The sequence below is a fragment of the Bufo bufo genome, chromosome 5 (genome assembly GCF_905171765.1).
Source record: "Bufo bufo chromosome 5, aBufBuf1.1, whole genome shotgun sequence".
Taxonomy (NCBI): Eukaryota; Metazoa; Chordata; class Amphibia; order Anura; family Bufonidae; genus Bufo; species Bufo bufo.
In genome coordinates, this window is record NC_053393.1 from 428,576,312 (window position 1) to 428,602,317 (window position 26,006).

Genomic DNA, 26,006 nt, shown 5'->3' on the forward strand with positions numbered 1-26,006 from the left:
GCTATGGCTACATGGTGGCACGTGTCTCAGTCACTACACAAAAACATGTGCAACTTGTGTGCAACTACTATTTTAGAGCCAGAAAACACAGCCAAGTCGCAGGTGAGTCGCATGTCGACTTAGGCCTCTTTCACACGGGCGTTGCGGGAAAAGGTCCGCGTGCGTTGCGGGAACACCCGCGATTTTTCCGCGCGAGTGCAAAACATTGTAATGCGTTTTGCACTCGCGTGAGAAAAATCACGCATGTTTGGTACCCAAACCCGAACTTCTTCACAGAAGTTCGGGCTTGGTATCGGTGTTCTGTAGATTGTATTATTTTCCCTTATAACATGGTTATAAGGGAAAATAATAGCATTCTGAATACAGAATGCATAGTAGGTGATCAATTGAGGGTTAAAAAAATAAATAAAAATTAACTCACCTTCTCCTCTTGTTCGCGTAGCTCCCGGTATCTTCTTTACTTCTCAAAAGATGAACTATCGGCTAGGACCTGTGGTGACGTCAGATCACTTGCTCCAATCACATGGTACATCACCACGGTGATGTACCATGTGATTGGAGCATGTGATCTGACGTCACCAAAGGTCCTTTAGCCGATAGTTCATCTTTTGAGAAGTAAAGAAGAGACCGGGAGCTACGCGAACAAGAGGAGAAGGTGAGTTAATTTTTTAATTTTTTTTTAACTCTCAATTGATCACCTACTATGCATTCTGTATTCAGAATGCTATTATTTTCCCTTATAACCATGTTATAAGGGAAAATAATACAGTTTATAGACTGTCTCCTAGCAACCATGCGTGAAAATCGCACTGCATCCGCACTTGCTGGAGGATGCTTGCGATTTTCACGCAACCCCATTCACTTCTATGGGGCCTGCATTGCGTGAAAAACGCAGAATATAGAGCATGCTGCGATTTTCATGCAACGCACAAGTGATGCGTGAAAATCACCGCTCATCTGAACAGCCCCATAGAAATGAATGGGTCGGTATTCAGTGCGGGTGCAATGCGTTCACCTCACGCATCGCATCCGCGCGGAATACTCGCCCGTGTGAAAGGGGCCTTACATTAAAGCCAATGGTATTAGAGTCGCATGTGACTTTCAACACAAAATAAAGCAGTGTTGGATTTTATGCAACATCGCAGTCGCAGCATGTCACGTGTCGCACAACTTGCCTGATGAAGGTGACGGACTACCGCCGAAACGCTTAGCTAAATGCCATGTTTTTATTTTTTTATAAAAATATTTTATTGAAGTCCCCAGTGCAGTGCTCCCCTTTTTTCTTGCTCTTGAGCTATCCTCTTCACGTGTCGTATGATTCCGTATGATTTACACCTGCAACCATCTGTGAAAAACACATTGACTTTGAATGCATTCCCTTTACCTGCAAGCCCCATTCACTTCTAGGGGGCCAGGGCGGCGTGAAAAACGCACAATATAGAACATGCAGCGATTTTTCCTGAACGCAAAGATGAAAACGGCGCTCATGTACACAGATCCATTGAAATGAATGGGTCAGGATTCAGTCCAGATGCAATGTAATCGCTGCATGCATCACATCTGGACTCGTTTGAAAGAGCCCTTAGGGTTTTTTCATTCACACATAGCAGATTTCTTGCAGAAATTCATGTGCTTGACGCCTAAACAACCAGATATATGAAACTGATTTTCAGATGGTACAAATTTCTGTTACAAATCTGTGGCCTATGAATTTAATTTCTGAGCTAAAAAAAAACAAAAAACACTGTAATCATTTTCTGTAGACTGATGTATTGTGCCCCCTTGTGGTTGGCTTTAGAATTCTTCAAATGGTCAATATTCTGTAAAATCTGTAACAGTTTGTACAATAAAATAGGCATTCTGTGGATTTTATCAAAATTTCCTGAATTATACAAGATTTAATTTTTTTAAATCCCATTCATCCATAACGTCTGAACATGTCATAAAAGACATCATTATTATTTGAAAGGGCCATTAAAGGGGTTTGAGCCTATGCACAGGATAGGGGATAACTAGCTGGTGGCTGGGGGTCCGACCAATCTGACCAATATTAAAGGGGTTCTCTGGGATTTACATATTGATGACCTATCCTCAGGAGAGGTCATCAGTATGAGATCTGCAGGAATCCGACTCCCACTACCCCGCCAAGTGGCTGTTTGAGGTAGCTCCGGTGAGCGCCCCGGCCTCCTCACAGCTTGCCAGTAACAGCGCTGTCCATTTGATAACGGCTGTGCTTGGTACTGCAGCTCAGCCCCACTAACTTGGGCTGCACATAGACCATGTGACCAATGTATGGTGACATCACTGGCCTAGGAAGAGGCCTAAGTGCTCACGGTGGGCTGCAGCCTCTTTGTACAGCTGAATAGCGGGGATCCCAGGAGTCAGACCACCACCGATCTGATATTGATGACCTATCCTAAGGGTAGGCCATCAATATGTAAATCCCAGAAAACCCCTTTAACAGGAGAAGAGTCTAGTATATGTACAGGTTTGGTCTGGGAATATATCTAAAGATATATTCCTGCATAATGTAAACGGGACAGATCCGTTTTGCAGGCCATAGACTTCTATTATGACGGAATGAATAACGGAATGCCTCCAGCTAAAATAATGTCCCCCATAGTGTAGGATTTTTTTTATTTTTTTTACTGTCCCTAGCTTTAATAATGTCCCCATGTAGGCCCCCTGGTAAAATAATGTCCCCCATAGTGTATGATTTATTTATTTTTTACCACCCCCAGCTTTAATAATGCCCCCAATGTAGGGCCCCATCTTAAATAATTTTCCCCATGGTTTAAATAATGCCCCATAGTGGCCCACAGCTGTTTTATTTTTTGGGGGATTTAAAAAAAAAACAAAAAAAAACTCACCTTATCCATTTGCTCGCGCTGCAGCAGGAATGAGGCCTAAATATTGAAAGTGAACATTATGTAACAAGACTATCAGTAAGTGAAAGGAATCCATGTTCTTTATTATGTCAAAATGAATTCTGCTTTTTGCTGAAGTTTTGTTTCTATGTTAGGTACTAACTCTGATTGCTGTGAAACTAATATACTGTAAGGTTTCTATTCTCTGTAACCCTGAATCTTATCTCTTTGGCACTACTCCCGGACAATATTCCTAATATGGAAGTTCCGTTTTTGTTTCTATTTCTCTGAGCGTAGAATGAAACGTGTTAATATGATAGGTTAAATACATAACATACGATGATATGCTAATAAAGAGGGTAAAGCCCCCTCTATATAACCTGTGTGCATTAAAAATAAACCTCAGAGTGTTCATTCAGTACATCACTGTTGTGTCTTTCGTTACTTACTGAGTGAAGCGCTCTCATGACGTCAGAAAGGACTCAAACCAAGCCGATACTAGAAGTTTGGTGCCAGGGGTACCAAGTGGGACTCAGAGATTCCTATCAGTCAGAGATTCCTATCAGTAAGATACACTTTATTTCTCTGACTAAGGCCTCATGCACACGACCGTTGTGTGCATCCGTGGCCGTTGTGCCGTTTTTTTTCGCGGACCCATTGACTTTCAATGGGTCCGTGGAAAAATCGGAAAATGCACCGTTTTGCAGCCGCATCCGTGATCCGTGTTTCCTGTCCGTCAAAAAAATACGACCTGTCCTATTTTTTTGACGGACAACAGTTCACGGACCCATTCAAGTCAATGGGTCCGTGAAAGAACACGGATGCACACAAGATTGGCATCCGCGTCCTTGATCCGTGGCCGTAGGTTACTTTCATACAGACGGATCCGAAGATCCGTCTGTATGAAAGCTTTTTCAGAGCTGAGTTTTCACTTCGTGAAAACTCAAATCCGACAGTATATTCTAACACAGAGGCGTTCCCATAGTGATGGGGACGCTTCTAGTTAGAATATACTGAGAACTGTGTACATGACTGCCCCCTGGCAGCACCTGATCTCTTACAGGGGGCTGTGATCCGCACAATTAACCCCTTAGGTGCTGCACCTTGAAGGGGTTAATTGTGCATATCATAGCCCCCTATAAGAGATCAGGGGCTGCCAGGCAGCAGGGGGCAGACCCCCCTCCTTCCCCAGTTTTAATTTCATTGTTGGCCAGTGCGGCCCCCTAGCCACCCCCCCTCCCTCCCCCCTACCTCTATTGTATTATTTTCATTGGTGGCACAGTGTGCGGCCCCCCCTCTATTGTATTATTTTCATTGGTGGCACAGTGTGGGGGGGGGGGGGGGCGCACACTGGCCACCAATGATAATACAATAGAGGGAGGGAGGGGGGGGCCGGGGGGGGGCGCACACTGTGCCACCAATGAAAATAATACAATAGAGGGAGAGAGGGGGGGGGGGGGGGGGGGCGCACACTGTGCCACCAATGAAAATAATACAATAGAGGAAGGGAGGGGGGCGGGGGGGGGCGCACACTGTGCCACCAATGAAAATAATACAATAGAGGGAGGGACCGCACTGGCCACCAATGAAATTAAAACTGGGGAGGGAGGGGGGTCTGCCCCCTGCTGCCTGGCAGCCCCTGATCTCTTATAGGGGGCTATGATATGCACAATTAACCCCTTCAGGTGCAGCACCTGAGGGGTTAATTGTGCGGATCACAGCCCCCTGTAAGAGATCGGGTGCTGCCAGGCAGCAGGGGGCAGTCATGTACACAGTTCTCAGTATATTCTAACTTGAAGCGTCCCCATCACCATGGGAACGCCTCTGAGTTAGAATACACTGTCGGATCTGAGTTTCACGATCTAACTCAAATCCGATGGTATATTCTAACATAGAGGCGTTCCCATGGTGATGGGGACGCTTCAAGTTAAAATATACCATCGGATTGGAGAAAACTCCGATCCTATGGTATATTAACTCCTGACTTTACATTGAAAGTCAATGGGGAACGGATCCGTTTGAAATTGCACCATATTGTGTCAACGTCAAACGGATCCGTCCCTATTGACTTGCATTGTAATTCAGGACGGATCTGTTTGGCTCCGCACGGCCAGGCGGACACCAAAACGACTTTTTTTTTCATGTCCGTGGATCCTCCAAAAATCCCACGGACGAAAAAACGGTCACGGATCACGGAAAAACGGAACCGCGTTTTGCGGACCGTGAAAAAATACTGTCGTGTGCATGAGGCCTAAGACATCTCAGGTTTAGACAATAGAAAGTTTAAAAAATTATTTCTACTAATTAAAACTAATTAAAGTGGCTCTGTCACCAGGATCAACCCTATTAAACCAGACATACTGCCTGGGTAGGGCTAATCATACTGATTAAAACTATACATTTCCTTTTTGTCTGTATGATAAACAGCTGCAAAGAAATCAGCGTTTTTTTTCAAGCACTCAGAAGCACTCAGAGGCGGGGCTGAATTGTTTGAGTACTGCTTTGTAACACCCTCTGTGCTCTGCACATGCCCCCCTCCCATTGACTGACAGGGCTAGCCATCAGGCTGAGGGCAGAGCCCTGTCCAAGAGCTGTGTGGTAGCAATATCATATCACTATGTACTATAGCTTCACCACACTGAGATCTGCTCAGAATGCTAATCTACATATTACTGCTTTATTTACCGGAACAATATATGATTATAAAGACACTGGTAATGTGTGTTAGCTTATAAGCATAAAAAAAAACATGATATTTCTATGTTGTGATGCTATAGCTTGGTGGTTAAGCAATTGGTTTTGCATGTAGAGAACCCAGCTTTGAATCTTGGGAGAAACATAAAAATTCTTTATAATCCTATATTGTGTCTGTGAATAAACCAGTAATAGCTTTTAGCAAAAAGAAAAACCCACTATTCTCAATATAGCAATTCCTTATTATTATTATATGATTATTAGAGATGAGTGAATTTTTCAAAAATTTGATTCGCTGGTTCACCAAATTTTTGGGGATTCGGTTCTATCAGAATATATTTGCGGCGAATCACGCAAAAAAACAGCTATTTCCTGGCTGCAGAGAGCCTTTGTAGAACATTGTGCCTTGCAGTAACACGCATAGGGAGTCTGCTTTGGTAGTGAAATAATACTGTGAGTTACTATGACACGCAGATGACAGACGTTGCTCTTAGAATAACTGCATACTTCACTTATTTGGGCAGTTACGGGGCCAAAACTGACCAAATAACTCAAGTATGAACTCAGCCTTACAGGTCGATGTTAGCGTCAAGAAGAAGCGCACTCCTTTTACATCGTTGTCAGCTGATTCCACATAGATATCAACAGAACCTGTTCTTTTAAATGCTTATACAAGTAGAGCCCCCCTGAGTGGAGAGGGTGTCCGCAGTAAGTTTGTGTTGACTTCACTGATTAATTTGCCCTTCCTCTGATCCGTCAGAACAATAACCCACAAAAAACAGATCCTGTCTGTGGGCATATGCCTTCACTCGGTCAGCATTTGCTCAATAATCCATCAGCATTGCTAATGCCAAAAAAAAACAGGAAAAATAATATAACAAAAACAAAGACATGTGCACTCTGCGGATTTACTAATCCTCACACTGGTGTAAAATTGAGAGATTAGCCAACATATCCTGCTTGGAGGACATGTCTGAGCCCGAGCACCGCGCCAAGGTTTCTCAAGTAGCTCGGGACCTAACGCTAAACCTACCTGGGCCATATAGGCAATACCAGGAGCCGGTGGACAAATTACAGGAGTGCAAGGTCCGACTCTCAGCAATCTCCCAGTAACCTCCAGCATGTGACCATGCATACAGTGGGAGAAGGGAGAGAGCTCTGAGCCCCACCCAAGACTGGCTGATATAGCCCGGGCCTCACATGTGCACCAGAATGCTGCCTGTGGATGGAAATAAAGGCACATTCAGCCTAGGAGTTTCTACACTTCCAAAAAATTCAATATACAAACTACAAATTGGCGTGGTATTAAAAAGCAGGATGTGCTCAACCCCATATGCAGTGGTGCATCTATACGGGGGGGGGGGGGGGGGGGCAGATCCTGCACTTGTGGTCCACTGCAAATGGCAATCCCCAGCAAAAAGGTATACAATGGAGGATGCCTGCAGCGGACCACAAGTACCATAATGGACATCCTACACAGAATAGCAAATGTGTGGATGTGATAAACAGTAAAAATAATATAACAAAAACAAAGACAGGTGCACTCTGCGGTCTTACTAATCCTCACACTGGTGTAAAATTGAGAGATTAGCCAACATATCCTGCTTGGAGGACATGTCTGAGCCCGAGCACCGCGCCAAGGTTTGTCAAGTAGCTCGGGACCATTTTTTGGAGGTGTAGAAACTCCTAGTCTGAATGTGCCTTTATTTACATCCACAGGCAGCATTCTGGTGCACATGTGAGGCCCGGGCTATATCATCCAGTCTTGGGTGGGGCTCAGAGCTCTCTCCCTCCTCCCACTGTATGCATGGTCACATGCTGGAGGTTACTGGGAGATTGCTGAGAGTTGGACCTTGCGCTCCTGTAATTTGCCCACTGGCTCCTGGTATTGCCCAAACGGCCCAGGTAGGTTTAGCGTTAGGTCCCGAGCTACTTGAGAAACCTTGGCGCGGTGCTCGGGCTCAGACATGTCCTCCAAGCAGGACATTTTGGCTAATCTCTCAATTTTACACCAGTGTGAGGATTAGTAAGACCGCAGAGTGTCTTTGTTTTTGTTATATTATTTTTTACTGTTTATCACATCCACACATTTGCTATTCTGTGCAGGATGTCCATTGTGGTACTTGTGGTCGCTCCAGGCATCCTCCATTGTATGCATTTTTGCTGGGGATTGCCATTAGCAGCGGACCACAAGTGCAGGATCTGCCCCCCCGGTATAGATGCACCACTGCATATGGGGTTGAGCACTTCCTGCTTTTTAATACCACGCCAATTTGTAGTTTGTATATAAAAAAAAAAACAGGACTGTATCTAAAGCAGAGATGACACGTTAATGGAATATTTGCATGTCTTCTGTGTTTTGTACCCATTCCTGCTTTTGGCTACCAAATCATAAGCCAATTCTGATGGAACCATACATGCCTTACAGCTGCTACACAGACAGGATCTGTTGTGTGTCTCATTTTTCCTTCCTGCTGACAGATCAGAAGAAAGGTCAAAAAAATGATGATGTCAGCCAGGCCGAAAGCCAAAATAGTGGACCAGTCATGAAGTGAGGAGGGTGGGAACAGCATGAAAAGTCCACAGAGTGGACCTATGACATAGTGGTGAGGTGGAAGCAGTATGAGGAGGCCACCGAGTGGCACAATGACAAAGTCTGGAGTTGGCATCATCAGGAGAAGGCCTCACCGAGTGGCACAATGACAGAGTCTTGAGGGGGCAGCAGTATGAGGAGGCCAATGAGTGGCACAATGACAGAGTCTGGAGGTGGCGGCAGCAGAAGCATCAGCAGAAGGCCAGAGAGTGGCACAATGACAGAGTCTGGATGTGTCAGCAGTATGAGGAGGCCACCGAGTGGCACAACGACAGAGTCTGGAGGTGGTGCCAGCAGCAGCATCATCAGGAGAAGGCCACCTAGTGACACATTGACAGAGTCTGGAGGTGCAACAGCAGTAGCATCAGGATACCACAGAGTGGTAAGGTGACATAGTGTGGAGATGGCAGCAGCATCAGGATACCACAGAGTGGCAAGGTGACATAGTGTGGAGATGGCAGAAGCAGCATCAGGATACCACAGAGTGGCAAGGTTATATAGTGTGGATATGGCAGCAGCATCAGGATGCCACAGAGTGGCAAGGCAACATAGTGTGGAGATGGCAGCAGCAGGATACCACAGAGTGACAAGGTGACATCGTGTGGATATGGCAGCAGTATCAGGATACCACAGAGTGTGAAGGTGACATAGTGTGGAGATGGCAGCAGCAGCATCAGGATACCACAAAGTGAACCGGTGACAGAGTGGGGCGGTGAGTGGCAATACCAGTACACGCTGATGAAGGTGGGTGAAAGAAGGAGCACTTGGCATCAGATGTGTGGCATCAGGCGGGTGGCAGCATCAGAGTAGTAGCTGAGGCAGGTAGCCAGAAAAAAACTGTCTCCTTTTTCAAGGTTTGGGTGAGGCAGCATGGATGATCTAATCAGATGCATCAGGCATTGGTGGGTGGAAATCCTGGCTGATCCATGCCTGATTCATCTTGACAAAAGTCAGTCTCTCCACATTTTGGGTGGACAAGCGAGTTCTGCTTGGAGTAACTATGGCCCCGCTGCACTAAACACTCTCTCTGATGCCACCCTACTGACTGGGCATGACAGCTTTTCCAGGGAAAACTCTGCTAGTTGCGGCCACAAATCCAGTTTGGCTGCCCAGTAGTCCAGCGGATCTTTAAAGGGGTTGTCCCACTTCATTGAATAGGTTTATCCTAAATGATTTTCCCCCATTGAAGATTTCTTCTTATATATGTGTGTTAAAAAAACCTTTCAAACTTCCTAAAACTGCTTCTATTAGAATGGTTTGTTTACCCAGGTATCCCATGGATACGGCCTCTTTTCGCCGGCCGCATCCTTTTGCCGCGCCTGCACACCACAGGCAAAGAAATTCATCGGCCTCTCCACTTTTACATGAACGCGCATGCGCAGTATATCCACCGGGTCTTAGATAGAGCTGCGCATGCGCGGGCATCCGAACAGTTCGGGCGGGTCAGCGGAGTGAGCGGACGGACGTCGGAGGAACGGGATACTGTAAGTATAATATCTACTGGCCCACTAATCCACCAACGATTATTGAATATTCGGCAATAAAGGGGGTTCATAGTGAATTCAATGGGGGCATTTTTATGTACACTTGGGGCAACTATATTATATGTATTGACACTGTGGGCAAATATATTATATCTATGGACACTGGGAGCAACTATATTATATGTATGGACACTGGGGGCAACTATATTATATGTATGGACACTGGGGGCAACTATATTATATGTATGGACACTGGGGGCAACTATATTATATCTATGGACACTGGGGGCAACTATATTATATGTATGCACACTGGGGGCAACTATATTATATGTATGCACACTGGGGGCAACTATATGAATTTTATGGACACTGGGGGCAACTATATGAATTTTATGCACACTGGGGGCAATTATATGAATTTTATGGACAGTGTGGGCAACTATATTATATGTATGGACACTGGGGGCAACTATATTATATGTATGGACACTGGGGGGCAACTATATTATATGTATGGACACTGGGGGCAACTATATTATATGTATGCACCCTGGGGGAAACTATATTATATCTATGGACACTGGGGGCAACTATATTATATCTATGGACACTGGGGGTAACTATATTATATCTATGGACACTGGGGGCAACTATATTATATGTATGCACACTGGGGGCAACTATATTATATGTATGCACACTGGGGGCAACTATATGAATTTTATGGACACTGGGGGCAACTATATGAATTGTATGCACACTGGGGGCAACTATATGAATTTTATGCACACTGGGGGCAACTATATGAATTTTATGGACAGTGGGGGCAACTATATTATATGTATGGACACTGGGGGCAACTATATTATATCTATGGACACTGGGGGCCAACTATATTATATGTATGGACACTGGGGGCAACTATATTATATGTATGGACACTGGGGGCAACTATATTATATCTATGGACACTGGGGGCAACTATATTATATCTATGGACACTGGGGGCAACTATATTATATGTATGGACACTGGGGGCAACTATATTATATGTATGCACACTGGGGGCAACTATGATGTGGTGGGGACCATTCTATATATTACCTATATAGAATGGTGGAGAGATACTACAAGTGGAGGATTGAAAAACAGCGATATGTAGCAGAGCTAGGCATGCGCAGTAACATTCTCAGTGATTGATGTGGTGGGGACCATTCTATATATGTCCTATATAGAATGGTGGAGAGATACTACAAGTGGAGGATTGAAAAACAGCGATATGTAGCAGAGCTAGGCATGTGCTCTAACATTCTCAGTGATTGATGTGGTGGGGACCATTCTATATATGTCATATATAGAATGGTGGAGAGATACAAGTGGAGGATTGAAAAACAGCGATATGTAGCAGAGCTAGGCATGCACAGTAACATTCTCAGTGATTGATGTGGTGGGGACCATTCTATATATGTCCTATATAGAATGGTGGAGAGATACTACAAGTGGAGGATTGAAAAACAGCAATATGTAGCAGAGCTAGGCATGCACAGTAACATTCTCAGTGATTGATGTGGTGGGGACCATTCTATATATGTCCTATATAGAATGGTGGAGAGATACTACAAGTGGAGGGTAATACACTGATATGTAGCATAGTTGAATATGCACGTTATTACTCAAATGTAGTACAGCTCTAATGGTAACAAATCTGCATCTGTGCTGTTCAGTGATTTTTTTTTTATAGGAGACAAAAACAGTAATGATATGGATACTAGCAGACATGCATTTGGGCTGCAGTGAATTACAGTTTCTGCACAGATAGGGTTTGGAATAGATATGAAAAGTTTTATGTGTAGTTAGTATTCAGGACATCCAAATGGTAGACTCTAAAATCACTTACCATTGCTCACTGAGTGATCGGAGTCCACAGCAGGAGAGATGAGCTTCACAGACACTGCCTGGTGCCAGCCAGACTGGTGAGTCATACTTTTCACATGAACGAGCACGCAGGACTCAGCTCTCAGTGTGATGTCATAAGGAGGTGTGGCCGGCTTTCACTCTAGCTGCCTAAGCCAGCCCAGCTTTAGAAGCTTCAAACCAGGAAGTGATTTATGCAGTAACTGCAACTCTGGCTGATTTAGCAAGATGGGAATACCCCTTTAAGAAAATGCAATGGTGTAAAATGCAGGTTGAATACTTAGGCTTTGTCCTCACAAAAGGTGAAAGGAGAATCAGCACAGAAAGAGTCCAGTCTATTGCGGGTTTGGTCACCCCGCACACCAAGAAAGAAATGTTATCTTTCCTTGGTATGATAAACTACTGTAGACAATGGATTCCTGATTGCTCCTACTATGACAATGTTTTGAGGCAAGCCACTCTGGAAGAAAATCCAGATTAGATTAAATGGCCTTCTGAAATGTACAATGCATTTGATTATCTGAAATGTTCACTCATGTCGAGTCCAGGGCTGGGCCTCCCTGACTATAATATGCCCTTCCACATGTTTGCACGCCAAAATTGTAAAACCATGGCGGGTGTACTGACACGAGAAAACGGAGGCAAGTTGCGTCCTTGTGTATTTTTCTCAAAGGTAATGCCCACCCCTGTTCAAGGGATGCCGGCATGTCTGCGTTCTCTTGTAGCCTGTGCTATGATGGTAGAGTTGGCAACTTCTTTCACAATGTGACATTACACCATTTTGCACACCACTCATGATGTTGTAGGCCTACTCAAGGGCATCCACACTCAACACAGCAGGCAGCTGAGCTCATTGCACTCACTAGAGCATGTATTCTACATACTGATAGACCTGTCACCATCTATACTGAGAGTAGGTACACACATGGGGTAGTGTGGGAACATGGTATGATTTGGCAGAGGAGAGGATTCACGGCAGCAGATGGTAAGGATCATGTCTCACAGGGCAATGAGCTGGCAGTTAAGGTGGCGAAATGAGTGGCCAAATGCAACCCCACAGGTCCGTGTAACCATTGGGAGATGCCATGTCTGGCACCTCCAACCCCTGAGATGTCACAAATGCTTACTGATCTTCAAAGGTATGCCACTGAACAGGAACAGCAAGACTGGTGTTATCCAGTATTGCAGAAAAATCCTAAGACAGGATTAGTCTGCGAAGAGGGGAAGCTATGCATTCCCCAACACAGTGCTTCCATCTTAATAGCACATTTCCCCAACACAGTGCTTCCATCTTAATAGCACATTTCCACGGAATAGGACAGTTAAAGACAAACTCAGGAAGGCCACTGCTGGTACATTTGAGAAATGGAAACAAATCCTACCCATAATACTCGCGGACATTAGAATGACGCCTAATAAGAAGTTAGGGATGTCACCTTTTGAAATTCTAATGGGTAGGCCTTTCCCCACACCATGGGCAAAACGCCCCCTGGTAGTGCAGGAAGGGGACTTGGACCTGATCAGAGAGAAGTATGTTACTAATCTGATCAAGGTCCTCAGTAACACTGAAGAAAAAAGTTGCTTGTAAGTCTCCCTCTTTTCCACAGGAACCCACCCACCCATACAGGGTGGGGGATGAGGTAGTGGTCGAAACACTGAAGAAAGGAAGAGCTCAAGGTGATTTCGTATATGGCCCACCTACTACCGTGGTTGCAGTAACCAGAACAGCTGTGCTGACTGAACAATCTCCAATTTGGATCCACGCCACCCAAGTGAAGCTTGTGAGAGAAGAACAGGAGGTACTAACGGGGGCAGACAGCCCTGACCTCCAACGAGGCCCAGAGGTACTAACGGAGGCAGACAGCCTTGACCTCGGAGAAGATATAGAAGGGGTACTAACGGAGGCAGACAGCCTTGACCCCCAACGAGATGACACAGTCGGGAAATTCCTCGAGATGGCTGAGATGCAGTGCCTTAATAATAGTGATGAGCGGCAGGGGTCATATTCGAATTCGGGATATTTCGCGAATATTTTGTAGAATATTTGTCTAAAATTTGAAAATTCGCGATTTTTTTCCCTCGAAAAATCGGAAAGGTAATGATTGTGTAATATGCAAATTTTCGGATTCAAATTTTTTATTGCTAATTTTTCAACTTACAGCTATTAGACGAAGATTATAGCACTATATAAGCTAAATTGCTCTATATTCGATTTTTTTCGAATATTCTCTATGTTGCTATAACTTTCTAAAACAAGAATATATATATCAATATTGCAAATATAAAAAAAAAAAAAGAATATAGAGCAAAATTCGCAAACACTACTACTCCTAAAGTCAAGTATATTGCAGCCTTCTTATTGGCCCACAAGCTAGAAGCAGTGAGGGATCATGTGTACTGATTAAAAATAAAAAATTAAAATCGAAAAAACAAATTAGAATATTTGAAATTACGAATATATATAACTATATTCGAAATATTCCCGAATTTTCGAAGTACCTATATTCGTGATAAAAAATCGAAATTCGAATATTCGTGATCAACACTACTTAATAATTGCAATTTTGTGTCTCCTACTTACTGTCCCACGGCTGCGGAATAGACAGACATACCTGAAAACGGAATGCAGGGGGGAAGACAAAGGAGAACTTATGGCTGTACCTGGCCAAAACTCTGAACTTAACTGATTTCTGTCTCCGAACCACTTTATCTGCATCTAACATTTTGGAGACATGTCTGGTAGCAGTCCCCACCCCAGTAGATGTATGGACGGGGCTCCTACGTTCCCAATGGAATGACACTGATTTGGAGGATCATGATGTTAAATATGGATATGTAAATCCTTATCATGCTTGTTATAACTGTCCTACATATGAGACTCTGCAAAGTAATATGATAGAAATAATTACAGGTCTTGCTACAGCAGCAGAAATATGTTATAAGTTCTCCTGCGATGAGAAACTATTGCCTCCCTGCATACAAGCGAAAATGCAGAACAAGACTAAGCCAAATATTTGCGATAGAGATCTAGGTAGCTGTAAAAAGATAGTATCAGGAAAAAATATGCAATGTAATATTACAAAAACAGTACCATCCCTAGACAAATATGTACCTCTACCAACAGGATGGGTATTGGCCTGTGGAAATACTAGTCACACATACATACCGGCCAATATTACAGAGGGACCCTGTACAATAGCTAGGTTGACATTAGCAATGATACCACTATTCCCAGCAATGCAGACACGACACGCGAGAGACACTTCCCTACAGTTACCAGAAAATTGGGACTATAATGGGAATCTCCTCTCTAGAGCAGAATACATGAGTACCAGGGTTGGCCATATATAACCACAGGACAATATCAAAACTTGCCTGTTTTATGGTAAAACAAATAAATGTCACTAGTGCAATTCTGCAAGATATGCTGCTGGATATACAATCATATAAAAAAAGCTATCTTGCACAATAGGGCAACTATTGAATATTTATTTATTTATTGCTCCAACATGGTATAGGATGCTCAGCGTTCGCAGGGATGTGTTGTTTCAATTTATCAGACCACTCCCGTGAAATAAAAGATAAAATAGGCCAACTAGAAGAGATGATAAAACATATAAAACAAGATGTTGACCAAGGATGGTGGGACTGGCTTTTTGGCTGGATACCTGACTTTGGTCAAATAAGGTATGTTTTAGGAGTGGCACTCGCCGTGGTCGCTGCAATAGTGTGCCTCTGCTGTTGTCTACAGTGTGTGCCCTCCCTTCTTGCCATATGTCAAAAAGTGGCCGAAAGAGGGGTACACTCAACATTCCTCTATACTCCGGTAGAGGTAGAAGAGGCAAACACAACCTCAACAAAGCCTGAGGATTATACTCCTGAAGGGTATATGGAATACCTAAAGGCTTACAAGCAAACTAAGGGAGAGCAGAGAAAGAACCATATAGTATAAGGTATATACACTCACCTAAAGAATTATTAGGAACACCATACTAATACGGTGTTGGACCCCCTTTTGCCTTCAGAACTGCCTTAATTCTACGTGGCATTGATTCAACAAGGTGCTGATAGCATTCTTTAGAAATGTTGGCCCATATTGATAGGATAGCATCTTGCAGTTGATGGAGATTTGAGGGATGCACATCCAGGGCACAAAGCTCCCGTTCCACCACATCCCAAAGATGCTCTATTGGGTTGAGATCTGGTGACTGTGGGGGCCATTTTAGTACAGTGAACTCATTGTCATGTTCAAGAAACCAATTTGAAATGATTCGAGCTTTGTGACATGGTGCATTATCCTGCTGGAAGTAGCCATCAGAGGATGGATACATGTTCTCATTCTCTTTACGCCAAATTCGGACTCTACCATTTGAATGTCTCAACAGAAATCGAGACTCATCAGACCAGGCAACATTTTTCTAGTCTTCAACAGTCCAATTTTGGTGAGCTTGTGCAAATTGTAGCCTCTTTTTCCTATTTGTAGTGGAGATGAGTGGTACCCGGTGGGGTCTTCTGCTGTTGTAGCCCATCCACCTCAAGGTTGTGCGTGTTGTGGCTTCACAAATGCTTTGCTGCATACCTCGGTTGTAACGAATGGTTATTTCAGTCAACGTTGCTCTATCAGCTTGAATCAGTCGGCCCATTCTCCTCTGACCTCTAGCATCCGCAAGGCATTTTTGCCCACAGGACTGCCGCATACTGGATGTTTTTCCCTTTTCACACCATTCTTTGTAAACCCTAGAAATGGTTGTGCGTGAAAATCACAGTAACTGAGCAGATTGTGAAATACTCAGACCGGCCCGTCTGGCACCAACAACCATGCCACGCTCAAAATTGCTTAAATCACCGTTCTTTCCCATTCTGACATTCAGTTTGGAGTTCTGGAGATTGTCTTGACCAGGACCACCCCCCTAAATGCATTGAAGCAACTGCCATGTGATTGGTTGACTAGATAATTGCATTAATGAGAAATAGAACAGGTGTTCCTAATAATTCTTTAGGTGAGTGTATATAAGGTTCTAAGAGGGGATTGATGGGGTATAAGTAACTCCATTTTGTCTGTTTTAGCAATGTGTATTACGATTACATCTGGTCAATGCACTGTTCCAAGATTCCCCCCCTCCCCCTTTGTGGAATTTGAGAAACGTCCTGTCCAGTTTAGAAGAGGCCCATACATTCCTTGGTTTGAGCAGTCTTACCTTATATTGTCATCCTGGTTCAATACATACTAAGCAGGTATGTGTCTATACCTGATTGGTTAATGCTGTTACTATGAGTCATCTACTATGTTAATGCAAAGCTTATGTGTAACTACATTATAGCTTAAGACAAATGCCAACATATGATTGGACGTAAAGGAAGTTCAACCCCCCCCCCCCATATTAAGCTTTTACATGCTGTTAATAAACAGAGTGAATTGGAACAGGGCACGTGTTTGGTGTTAAATCTGATTCACCCTCCTGGTACCAGAAAAGACTTAATTCAAGCTTACCACCGAAAAGTCTGGTGTCAGGGAGACCATATAGGCAAAGAGTCCAAATTGCCTAACATGTACAACGTCATGTCGTAGTGCACACACTAGGTGAGTTCAGTGCTTCACTCACAGCTCCCCACTCCTCCTGCATACTAGTGAGCGCTAACATAATGGAAGGGCTCACTAGTATTCGCCTTCTATGACGCAATGCATCTTAAAAAGTGGTAAATACGGTAATTGGCAGTGCACCCCTGCCATAGTTGGGTTCAGTTGCAATTGTGACCACTGCGACTCCTATAGCTACACTCCTGCATTTGACCTGGTCCTCTGCTAACTAACTGCAGCTATCAATGTTTCCCCACAACACCCCAGCCTGGGGAAACTGTTTTTTTTCTGTTTTACTTTGTCCCTCGCATACGTTTTTATGGGCCTATTGTGTGATATAGTACATATTAGTCTTTACAGGTGACCTATAGAGCTATTTCAAGTCATTTTAAGGCCTGCTTCACACATGCGTTGTTAATTCCGGGTTTTGAGATCTGGCAGAGGAGAAACATCTAAAATTCCAGTCATCATTTTACGTCCAAAATATCCACAACAACGTAATATGGAAATAATAAGAGACAGTGTATTTTATTTGACATGAAATATACACTTGATTTCAATATCTGTATTGTACCTAGCATCTTTAGGAGGGAAATATTCTGCATGTAATAAAATGACAGAGGTATAACACCAAGCATTGTGTGAAGTATAGGTAAACTGGTCATATACAAGATGTGTGCAGCCAAATGGACAACCATGAAAAAATCTGATATGGAGGGGTAATATATGGCAATGGACTCTCCGGTTTAGACAGAAAACATACTGTGTAAGTCCAGTTGTGCACAGATAACAGAAAAATGGATGAGTTTATAGAACTTAATTAAAAACATTGCATTTTGATTTAAAAAAAATAGAATAGTCGGTAAAAATTGTTGAAGATGGTGTCTGAACTGAAAGCTGTATGATATAGAACAGGAGGAGCTGAGCAGTTTGGTATGTAGGTTTATGGGAAAAGATCCAGTAAAACTTGTAATTTATTCATCTACATTTCTGCTCATTCTGGGCTTTAAAGTCCAGGAGGCGGTCCTATCAGTGATTGACAGCTGTCTCTGTATACACAGTCATAGAGGGAAGGCTGTCAATCACTGATAGGACCGCCTCCTGGACTTCAAAGCCCAGAATGAGCAGGAATTTAAATGAACAAATGACAAGTTTTACAGAATTTTTTCCTATAAATCTATATAAAAGTGCACTTCTTTTTATGTAGCGGGCGCAATGATGGGGAACGGCGATTGCACCTCCCCCCGTCGTTGAACCCCTCAGATACCGCATTCTGAGGGGGCATTAGAGATTAAAAATGATGCTTTTGGGGGTTTATCAGTTAAAAAAAAATACTCACATTTCGATTGCGAAGAGGCTGCCTTGGCCATCTTGATTGAAGCCACCATACAAAATGTTGCATAGGGTGACGTGATGACATCATGCAGGCAGGTGTGGTGACGTCATACATCACCGCATGCAAGATTTCACATAGTATCTGCAATCAAGATGCCCCCGACGGGCTCTTCGTGCAGGGGTGAATCAAATTTTTCCAGAAAATTTCTGATCAAAGTCCACTTTGGATACTTCGATTCACCTAACAATAGTTACGACTAGCCTGAAAATCCAGCAGTGGTGGTCATGCTTGCACACTATACGAAAAGGTGCCGGCCTATGCGCACTTCCACAGTCCCGGCCACCAGAGAGGACGCCACTTTATCCTATAGTGTGCAAGCACGACAAGCACTGCTGGATTTTTAGGGTGGTCGTAATCATGGAAACGAGCAGTGTATAATGTGATGGAAAAATGAATCCAACCAGCAAAGGAAGCAATATGGACAATCACGATACATTAGTAAGTGTCTTCCTCTACATGATAAATGCCATTCCCTGAAGTGAGAAAACCTTTAATTCAAACTATTCACACAAGTAGTGATATATGAGAAATGTTTCTACAGAAAATCTGAGTGACAAATATGCAAATTCAATATCCTGTACATCTGTACATCCATTGTTGTCCACAGGTATAATGAGAAATATATGTTGATAGCAGTTTTTAATGTCTTGCTTTAGCATCCCATCTTGGTTTCCCAGAAGAAATGACCATAGACGTTGTTCACTCTTGTCCCTTGTCACCCATGTACTATTCGGCTGAGCCCTGGCACACCTTATTTGCCACTGTATATAGAGTTTCCAAGGAAGAATGCTCCCCGACAGGTGATTACGTGAGCTTCCTGTATAACCTAGATCCTTCCTTTAGTCATTCAGGTAGGCCTTGAAGACTGGCCTAGCAAGACCGGACGAGCAAAATCACAAAGAGTATGAGACACAGTAATGTTATCGCTGCGAACAAGAAGAGAAGTCCAGCAAAGACAGTGGGTCTCATGGGAAGAAGAACCAGGGGTCTCTCTGCGGGAATCATATTGGTGAGACTGAGCATGTAACCCAAGGACCATGCAATGCTGCTATTCCCAACCTGTCAAATAAAGAGACCACATCACTAAAGAAATCATTCAGCTGAAAACCCTGACTAAGTATTGGAGGGAAAATTTGGTAGAAGAGAAAAGTGGAGCAGATGCCCACAGCACACTTACAAATGTTGGCTTTCATTCTCCCACATCTAAAAATGGAGATCTGGCATCTAATTGGTTGCTATTGGCAATTGCTCCGCTATACAAAAAATGGTGACCTGAGTATAATGGTCACCTGTAGAAATTGATTATACAATATTTCCCATAGAAACGTCACAACAGAAATTGGGGTATTGTTGTGGAATTGCGAAGGAGGAGGGAGTCTACTCTTAAAGCCTGGAAACTGACTTAGTTGCAAATAGCAACCAATCAGATTCCACCTTTGATTTTTCGGTGTCCCCTCTGGAAACTGAAAGGATCAATCTGATTGGTTGCCATGAGAAGCTAAGGCAGTTTTCTTTTGCACAACTCTTGATAAATCCCCCACATAGTCTCTGCTTTATCTGATGTGCTGCATGTCCTTTAGTCCTCATGCACACGGCCATTGCCAGGCTGTGCCTGTATTGCGGCACCGCAAACAGCGGGTCAGCAATATGCGGGCACCGGCCGTGTGCTCACCGTATGCGGACCCATTCACAAGTGAATGGGCCCACAATCCAGAAGGTGCGGTGCGGAACGGAGGCACGGAACCCCACAGAAGCTGATTCCGTGGGCTTCATCTCCATGCCCTCCGCACCGCAAAAAAAAATCAAACATGTTCTATTGTTTTTTGCGGTGTGGACGGATCATTCAATTTGAATAAGTCTGGATCCATCACGGAAGCCGCACGGATAGCGCCTGTGCATTGGGAAATGCAAATTGCGGTCCCCCAGTGCACCAACGGCCATGTGCATGAGGCCTTAAACTTCTGAAAGTTGCTTCCCAGCATCTGAAGGCAAACTGGTGCAATTGTAAAATAGTGAGCACAACTGTTGTCAGATGCCGAGGAGCACACTTTTAAAGTGGACCTGTCACCACTCATATAACTTGTCTGTTTTAGTAAATACTTGCATTCCCCATGAAATAATATTTTTACAGCGCTATTTTTTTTTAGAACTCTACATTGTGGTGTTTTTCTGTTATTTCTACCAGAAGTTTATGAATACATTGACAACTGGGTTTACTAAGGAAGGGTGTCCCTAAGGGCTCATGCACACGACAGTATTTTGCGTTCACTATACTGACCGGTTTTTGAGTTCAGTATGCGGTACATATACTGAACCATTCATTTCAATGGTTCAGCAAAAAAACTGAAGTGTCTCCGTGTGCATTCCGTTTTAGTATTTCCGTACCGTGAAAAGATAGAACATGTCCTATTCTTGTCCTCAAATCACGGAGCTTGGCTCCATTCAAGTCAATAGGTCCGCAAAAAAAAAACGGAACACATACGGAAATGCATCCATATGTCTTCCGTATCCGTTCCGTTTTTGCTGAACAAACTATTGAAAATGTTATGCCCAGCCCAATTTTTTCTATGTAATTACTGTATACTGTATATGGCATACGGAAAAACGGAACGGAAAAACGGAAAGTAAACAGAAACACAACGGAAACAAAAAATGGAACAACGGATCCGTAAAAAACAGACCGCAAAACACTGAAAAAGCCATACTGTCGTGTGCATGAGCCCTAGGGCTACTTTCACACTGGCGTTTTGGCTTTCCGTTTGCGAGATCCGTTCAGGGCTCTCACAAGCGGTCCAAAACGGATCAGTTTTGCCCTAATGCATTCTGAATTGATAAGGATCCGCTCAGAATGCATCAGTTTGCCTCCGTTCCGTCTCCATTCCGGTGACACACAATGTAAGTCAATGGGGACGGATCCGTTTTCTATGACACAATCTAGCACAATAGAAAACGGATCCGTCCTCCATTGACTTTCAATGGTGTTCAAGACGGATCCGTTTTTGGCTATGTTAAAAATAATACAAACGGATTCGTTCTGAACGGATGCAGACGGTTGTATTATCTGAACGGATCCGTCTGTGCAGATCCATGACTGATCCGCACCAAACGCGGGTGTGAAAGTAGCCTTAACAGTCTGGCACCGTGAACACGGGCTGGACAATGTCAGATTGTGTAGGGATTCCCCCAACTGGTAATACCCAGATGTCAATTTATTCATACATTTATAGTAGGAATATTAGAGCAATGACAAAGTGCAAAGCTATAACAAAATATGATTCAGAATTGTGATTTAACAGGAAATACAATTATTTACCAAAGCGAATATGTCCGGGAGCTGACAGGTCCTCTTTAAATGGCTTGCAGGAAATGTGAGCGTAAGCTAATGAGCTATATGCTACGTATGCACACCATAATTACATGTCTAGTCTTACAAATACTTTGCTTTACATATGTTTCTGTTTTTCAATTATATGAAGTTTTATTTTCCAATCAAAAGGAATGCTAAATTCTTATGTGCCGTGCATTGTGGGAGTTCACATTGCTTTTATACACTAAAATGTTAATTTCCACATACAGATTCCTCCATATTAGCTCCAAATCAGTATAAAGTAATTAAACGACATATTTTTAGTTACTTAACTTTTTACATAGATCTTAAAAACATTGGGGGAGATTTATCAAACTGGTGTAAAGTAGAACTGGCTTAGGTGCCCGTAGCAACCAATCAGATTCCACCTTTCATTTTGCAAAGGAGCTGTGAAAAATGAAAGGTGGAATCTGATTGGTTGCTACGGGCATCTACTTTACACCAGTTTGATAAATCTCCCCCATTGTTCAAAAGTGGAGTTCAAGGTGTGAACAACATTGGAGATATGATGAAAAGGGGGGGGGGGGGACCTAATCATACTAGAGCCAACCAGGGTAAAGCGCTGTCGCCTTTACAACACTGATAGGGTACTTGTAGGGGGGTTACGTAATAGGAGATTTATCCGTGGTACAACTGAAAGGAAAGGAACAACACCTAACATAGCGATTTGCAAATCCTAACTGTATACTAGAACTGCTCTGTACAAGTTGTATGGGAAGACAACAATAAGGGACGAGATGACCATTTTTCAATCAAACCCACTATTCAGAAATCATGTTTTACCTCCTTCTGAAACAGAATCTGTGGCCAAGATTCACTGTCAAATTTATAGCCGTGGACTAATAGATGGTAGATGTAATTAGCCGAAAAACAATAGGATCTTGCATAGGTTTCATCAAATCTGGGTAGGATATGTGGAAGCTGAAAGAGACACCAGACCTGTTTATAGTATTACAATGTGCACAAAAATCTACATATTATGTAAAAAAAAAAAAAAAAATGGATAAAAAACTAAAATACACATGGGACCTGATTTATCATGCCTTCACTCTACAATTCTGGCTTCAAAAAGTCACAAAATGGGGCTTTTGCGACTTTTTGGCCTTGTGGAAAAACGTTGCGACTTTTCCCATTCTTACACCACTCACTCCAATTTAGAAATATGGTGTTTATTTTTTTTTATATGGTACTACTACTGGCACTTATTGGGGGGCATCTATGGGGGCACCTGTTACTGGCACATGATTGAGGGGCATCTATGGGGGCACTTTTTACTGGCACATGATTGGGGGGAACTATGGGGGCACTTGTTACTGGCACATGATTGGGGGCATCTATGGGGGCACTTGTTACTGGCACATGATAGGGGGGCATCTATGGGGGCACTTGTTACTAGCACATTATTGGGGGCATCTATGGGGGAACATCTTACTGACACATTATTGGGGGGCACTGTGGGGGCACTTCTTACTGGCACATTATTGGTGGCACTTTTTACTGCCATATTATTGGGTGGCACTATGGGGGCACTGCCTACTGGCACATTATTGGGGGCACTATGGGGGCATCTACTGAGGCCACAAAGAAGGGGTATTTCATATGGGGGAAGGGGGAGAGGAACACTATGGGGGCTTCTACTGAGGCCACAAAGAAGGGGTATTTTATATGGGGGGCTCTCTATAGGGGCATTTTATGCTAGGGCACATTATAGTGGGTACTATGGGGAAGGGGAGAGAGGAGTACTATGGGCTCATCTATGGGGGGCACTAAGAAGGGGTATTTTATACTTGCAAATTATGGGGGACACTGAGGGTATCTACTAGGGCACTATATATGGGGCATTTTATACTGGTATATTATGAGGAGCACTAGGAAGAAGGGGGAGAGGAGCAAAATGGGGGCGGGCACTATATAGTGGTATTTTATACTGGCACATTATGGGGGCACTATGGGGACATTAGCTCAACTGGGGGCATTAAAAGAGGGTATTTTTTGCACTGGCACATTATAAGGAGAATTATTACTACTGGGGGGCATTATGATGGGCTTTATTACTACTGGGGGTCTATGGGGAACATGATTACTAGTATGAGCATTATTACTTCTGGGGCACAGTGGGGACATGTTGGGGGCGCTGTAGGAGCACTATTACTACCATGTGTGCTCTAGCAGAGAATTACCGGTATTCCTATTGGTGGGACTTTTGGGAGCACTATTACTGTGGGGGCACCTTGGCACAGTATCAGCTTACCACAATAATGTTTGGGGGACGTTATGTTTACACTATTAGTGTCAGGGGCACTGTTTGCTGGGTGAAGTTATTTTAGAGCACTGTGTGCCAATAATTATTGAAGGGCACTATCTGCATGGTACTACTATTATCAGGGGGTTTATCTGTTTCTGTAGTATAGTATTGGGGAGCACAGCGGCACAGTATTGGGGGTGGTAGGATGATTTGTCCAGAAGATGGGAGGATGATGGAAAAGTAGTAAACTAATATTTTGTTTGTCAAACTGCAGAGACGAGAAATGGCTGAAAAATGGTGTCTGGTCTGAAGGTCTGAAAGGAGAAGATGAGGAAAGAGAACATCTACATCAAAGAGACGTCACTGGATGTAAGAGGTATGTGGCCCTTTATTACCCTGTATGTAGGGGTGGATGGAGGGGTTAGTACAGTACTATCTGCAAATTGTAAAAAAAAAAAAAGTTGTGCTTTTTTAATTTTTAGAATAATGATACAGCCATTTTTTTTGATACTTTTGTGCTGATTCATTGTTTTTTCCCCTCTATATTAAGGGACACTATAGTCACCAGAACCACAACAGCTAAATGTTGCAGTTCTGGTGTCTATAGCATGTCTCTGCAAGCTTTTTAATGTAAACACTGCCTTTTCAGAAAAAAAAGGCTGTATTTACATTACTGCCAAGGAACACCTCTAGTGGCCACTCATCATTATTAAAGTTTACTACTCTGTGAGGTGTGTGGATTTTTTTTGTGTGTGTTGGGGTGCAGGGTGTGATTGCATGCTAGGGTGTGGGAAGGCGGGATCCAGGGGCCCCAAGTAAATTCTTGCCCAGGGTCCAATCAATATTAAAGACGGCCCTGGTTCCGCCACCCGGACCTACACACCTTAAATATCGTGCAGCTCCTCAAAAGTATACTTTTAGGCTACTTTCACACTGGCGTTTCTGGGTCTGCTTGTGAGATCTGTATCAGGGCTCTCACAAGCGGCCCAAAACGGATCAGTTCAGCCCCAATGCATTCTGAATGGATAAGGATCTGTTAAGAATGCATCAGTTTGGCTGCGTTTGGTCTCCGTTCCGCTTTTGAGGCAGACACGGTCCGCCTGACGATGCGGAGCCTAACGGATCCGTCCTGACTTACAATGTAAGTCAATGGGGACGGATCCGTTTTCACTGACACAATATGGTGCAATTGAAAATGTATCCATTGACTTTCAATGTAAGTCAAGACGGATCCATTTTGAACGGATACAACGTTTGCATTATCGGTGATGATCCGTCTGTGCAGATACAAGACGGATCTGCACCGAACACAGGTGTGAAAGTAGCCTTAACTGTATGGTGTTTATTGGGAGTGGCCTATTATATGTGGGAGGGGATTTTAACAATGGGCGGGGGGTAATATTTTGTGTAGCGCGCTAAGCGCCACGCCTTTTTTTCTACTCAGTAGACAAAATTGCTTGGTGCTCCACTGCAAACACCTCCATATTAGATTGTGTTATAGAAGATGACACTCAGCGTAACACTAAAGATGCTGAAACACATCAAGTATATACTATATATGGTTATAAATTCAGTCACTTTCTTTATATCACTGATGTCCCCTATAAGATGGTAACTGAGAAAGGTCAGGTATGTTTTACCTTAGTTTCACAATAGCGTTAAAACTATCCAGCAGAGAAATGCCTGCCAGAGTTCATGGTATCCAGCATTGCTGGATACTACCTTTCCCCGCTGACTATAATGGGAACGGCAGGGATCCAGGTGGTTTCCGGCATGAATGCCAGGATTCAGATGGACAAAAACCGTTGAAAGCACCAGCCAGCATGGGTGCTGTAAACCATCCAGATCCCCCGGCGGGTCCCATT

The 26,006-nt window shown here is 43.5% G+C and overlaps 1 protein-coding gene across 1 annotated transcript in view; it reads right to left on the minus strand.

Annotated features, from left to right (window-relative positions):
- Nucleotides 1–18,921: 18,921 nt before the first annotated feature.
- Nucleotides 18,922–26,006, minus strand: part of ENTPD3 (ectonucleoside triphosphate diphosphohydrolase 3) — a 70,954-nt gene continuing 63,869 nt past the window's right edge. Inside the window, exons 9-10 of the mRNA XM_040432194.1 lie at nucleotides 22,680–22,817; nucleotides 18,922–19,588 (exon numbers count right to left, since the gene is read on the minus strand). Of these exons, the coding sequence (XP_040288128.1) occupies nucleotides 19,400–19,588; nucleotides 22,680–22,817 (327 nt within the window). The 3' untranslated portion in view covers nucleotides 18,922–19,399. The remainder of the gene's footprint in view (nucleotides 19,589–22,679; nucleotides 22,818–26,006) is intronic.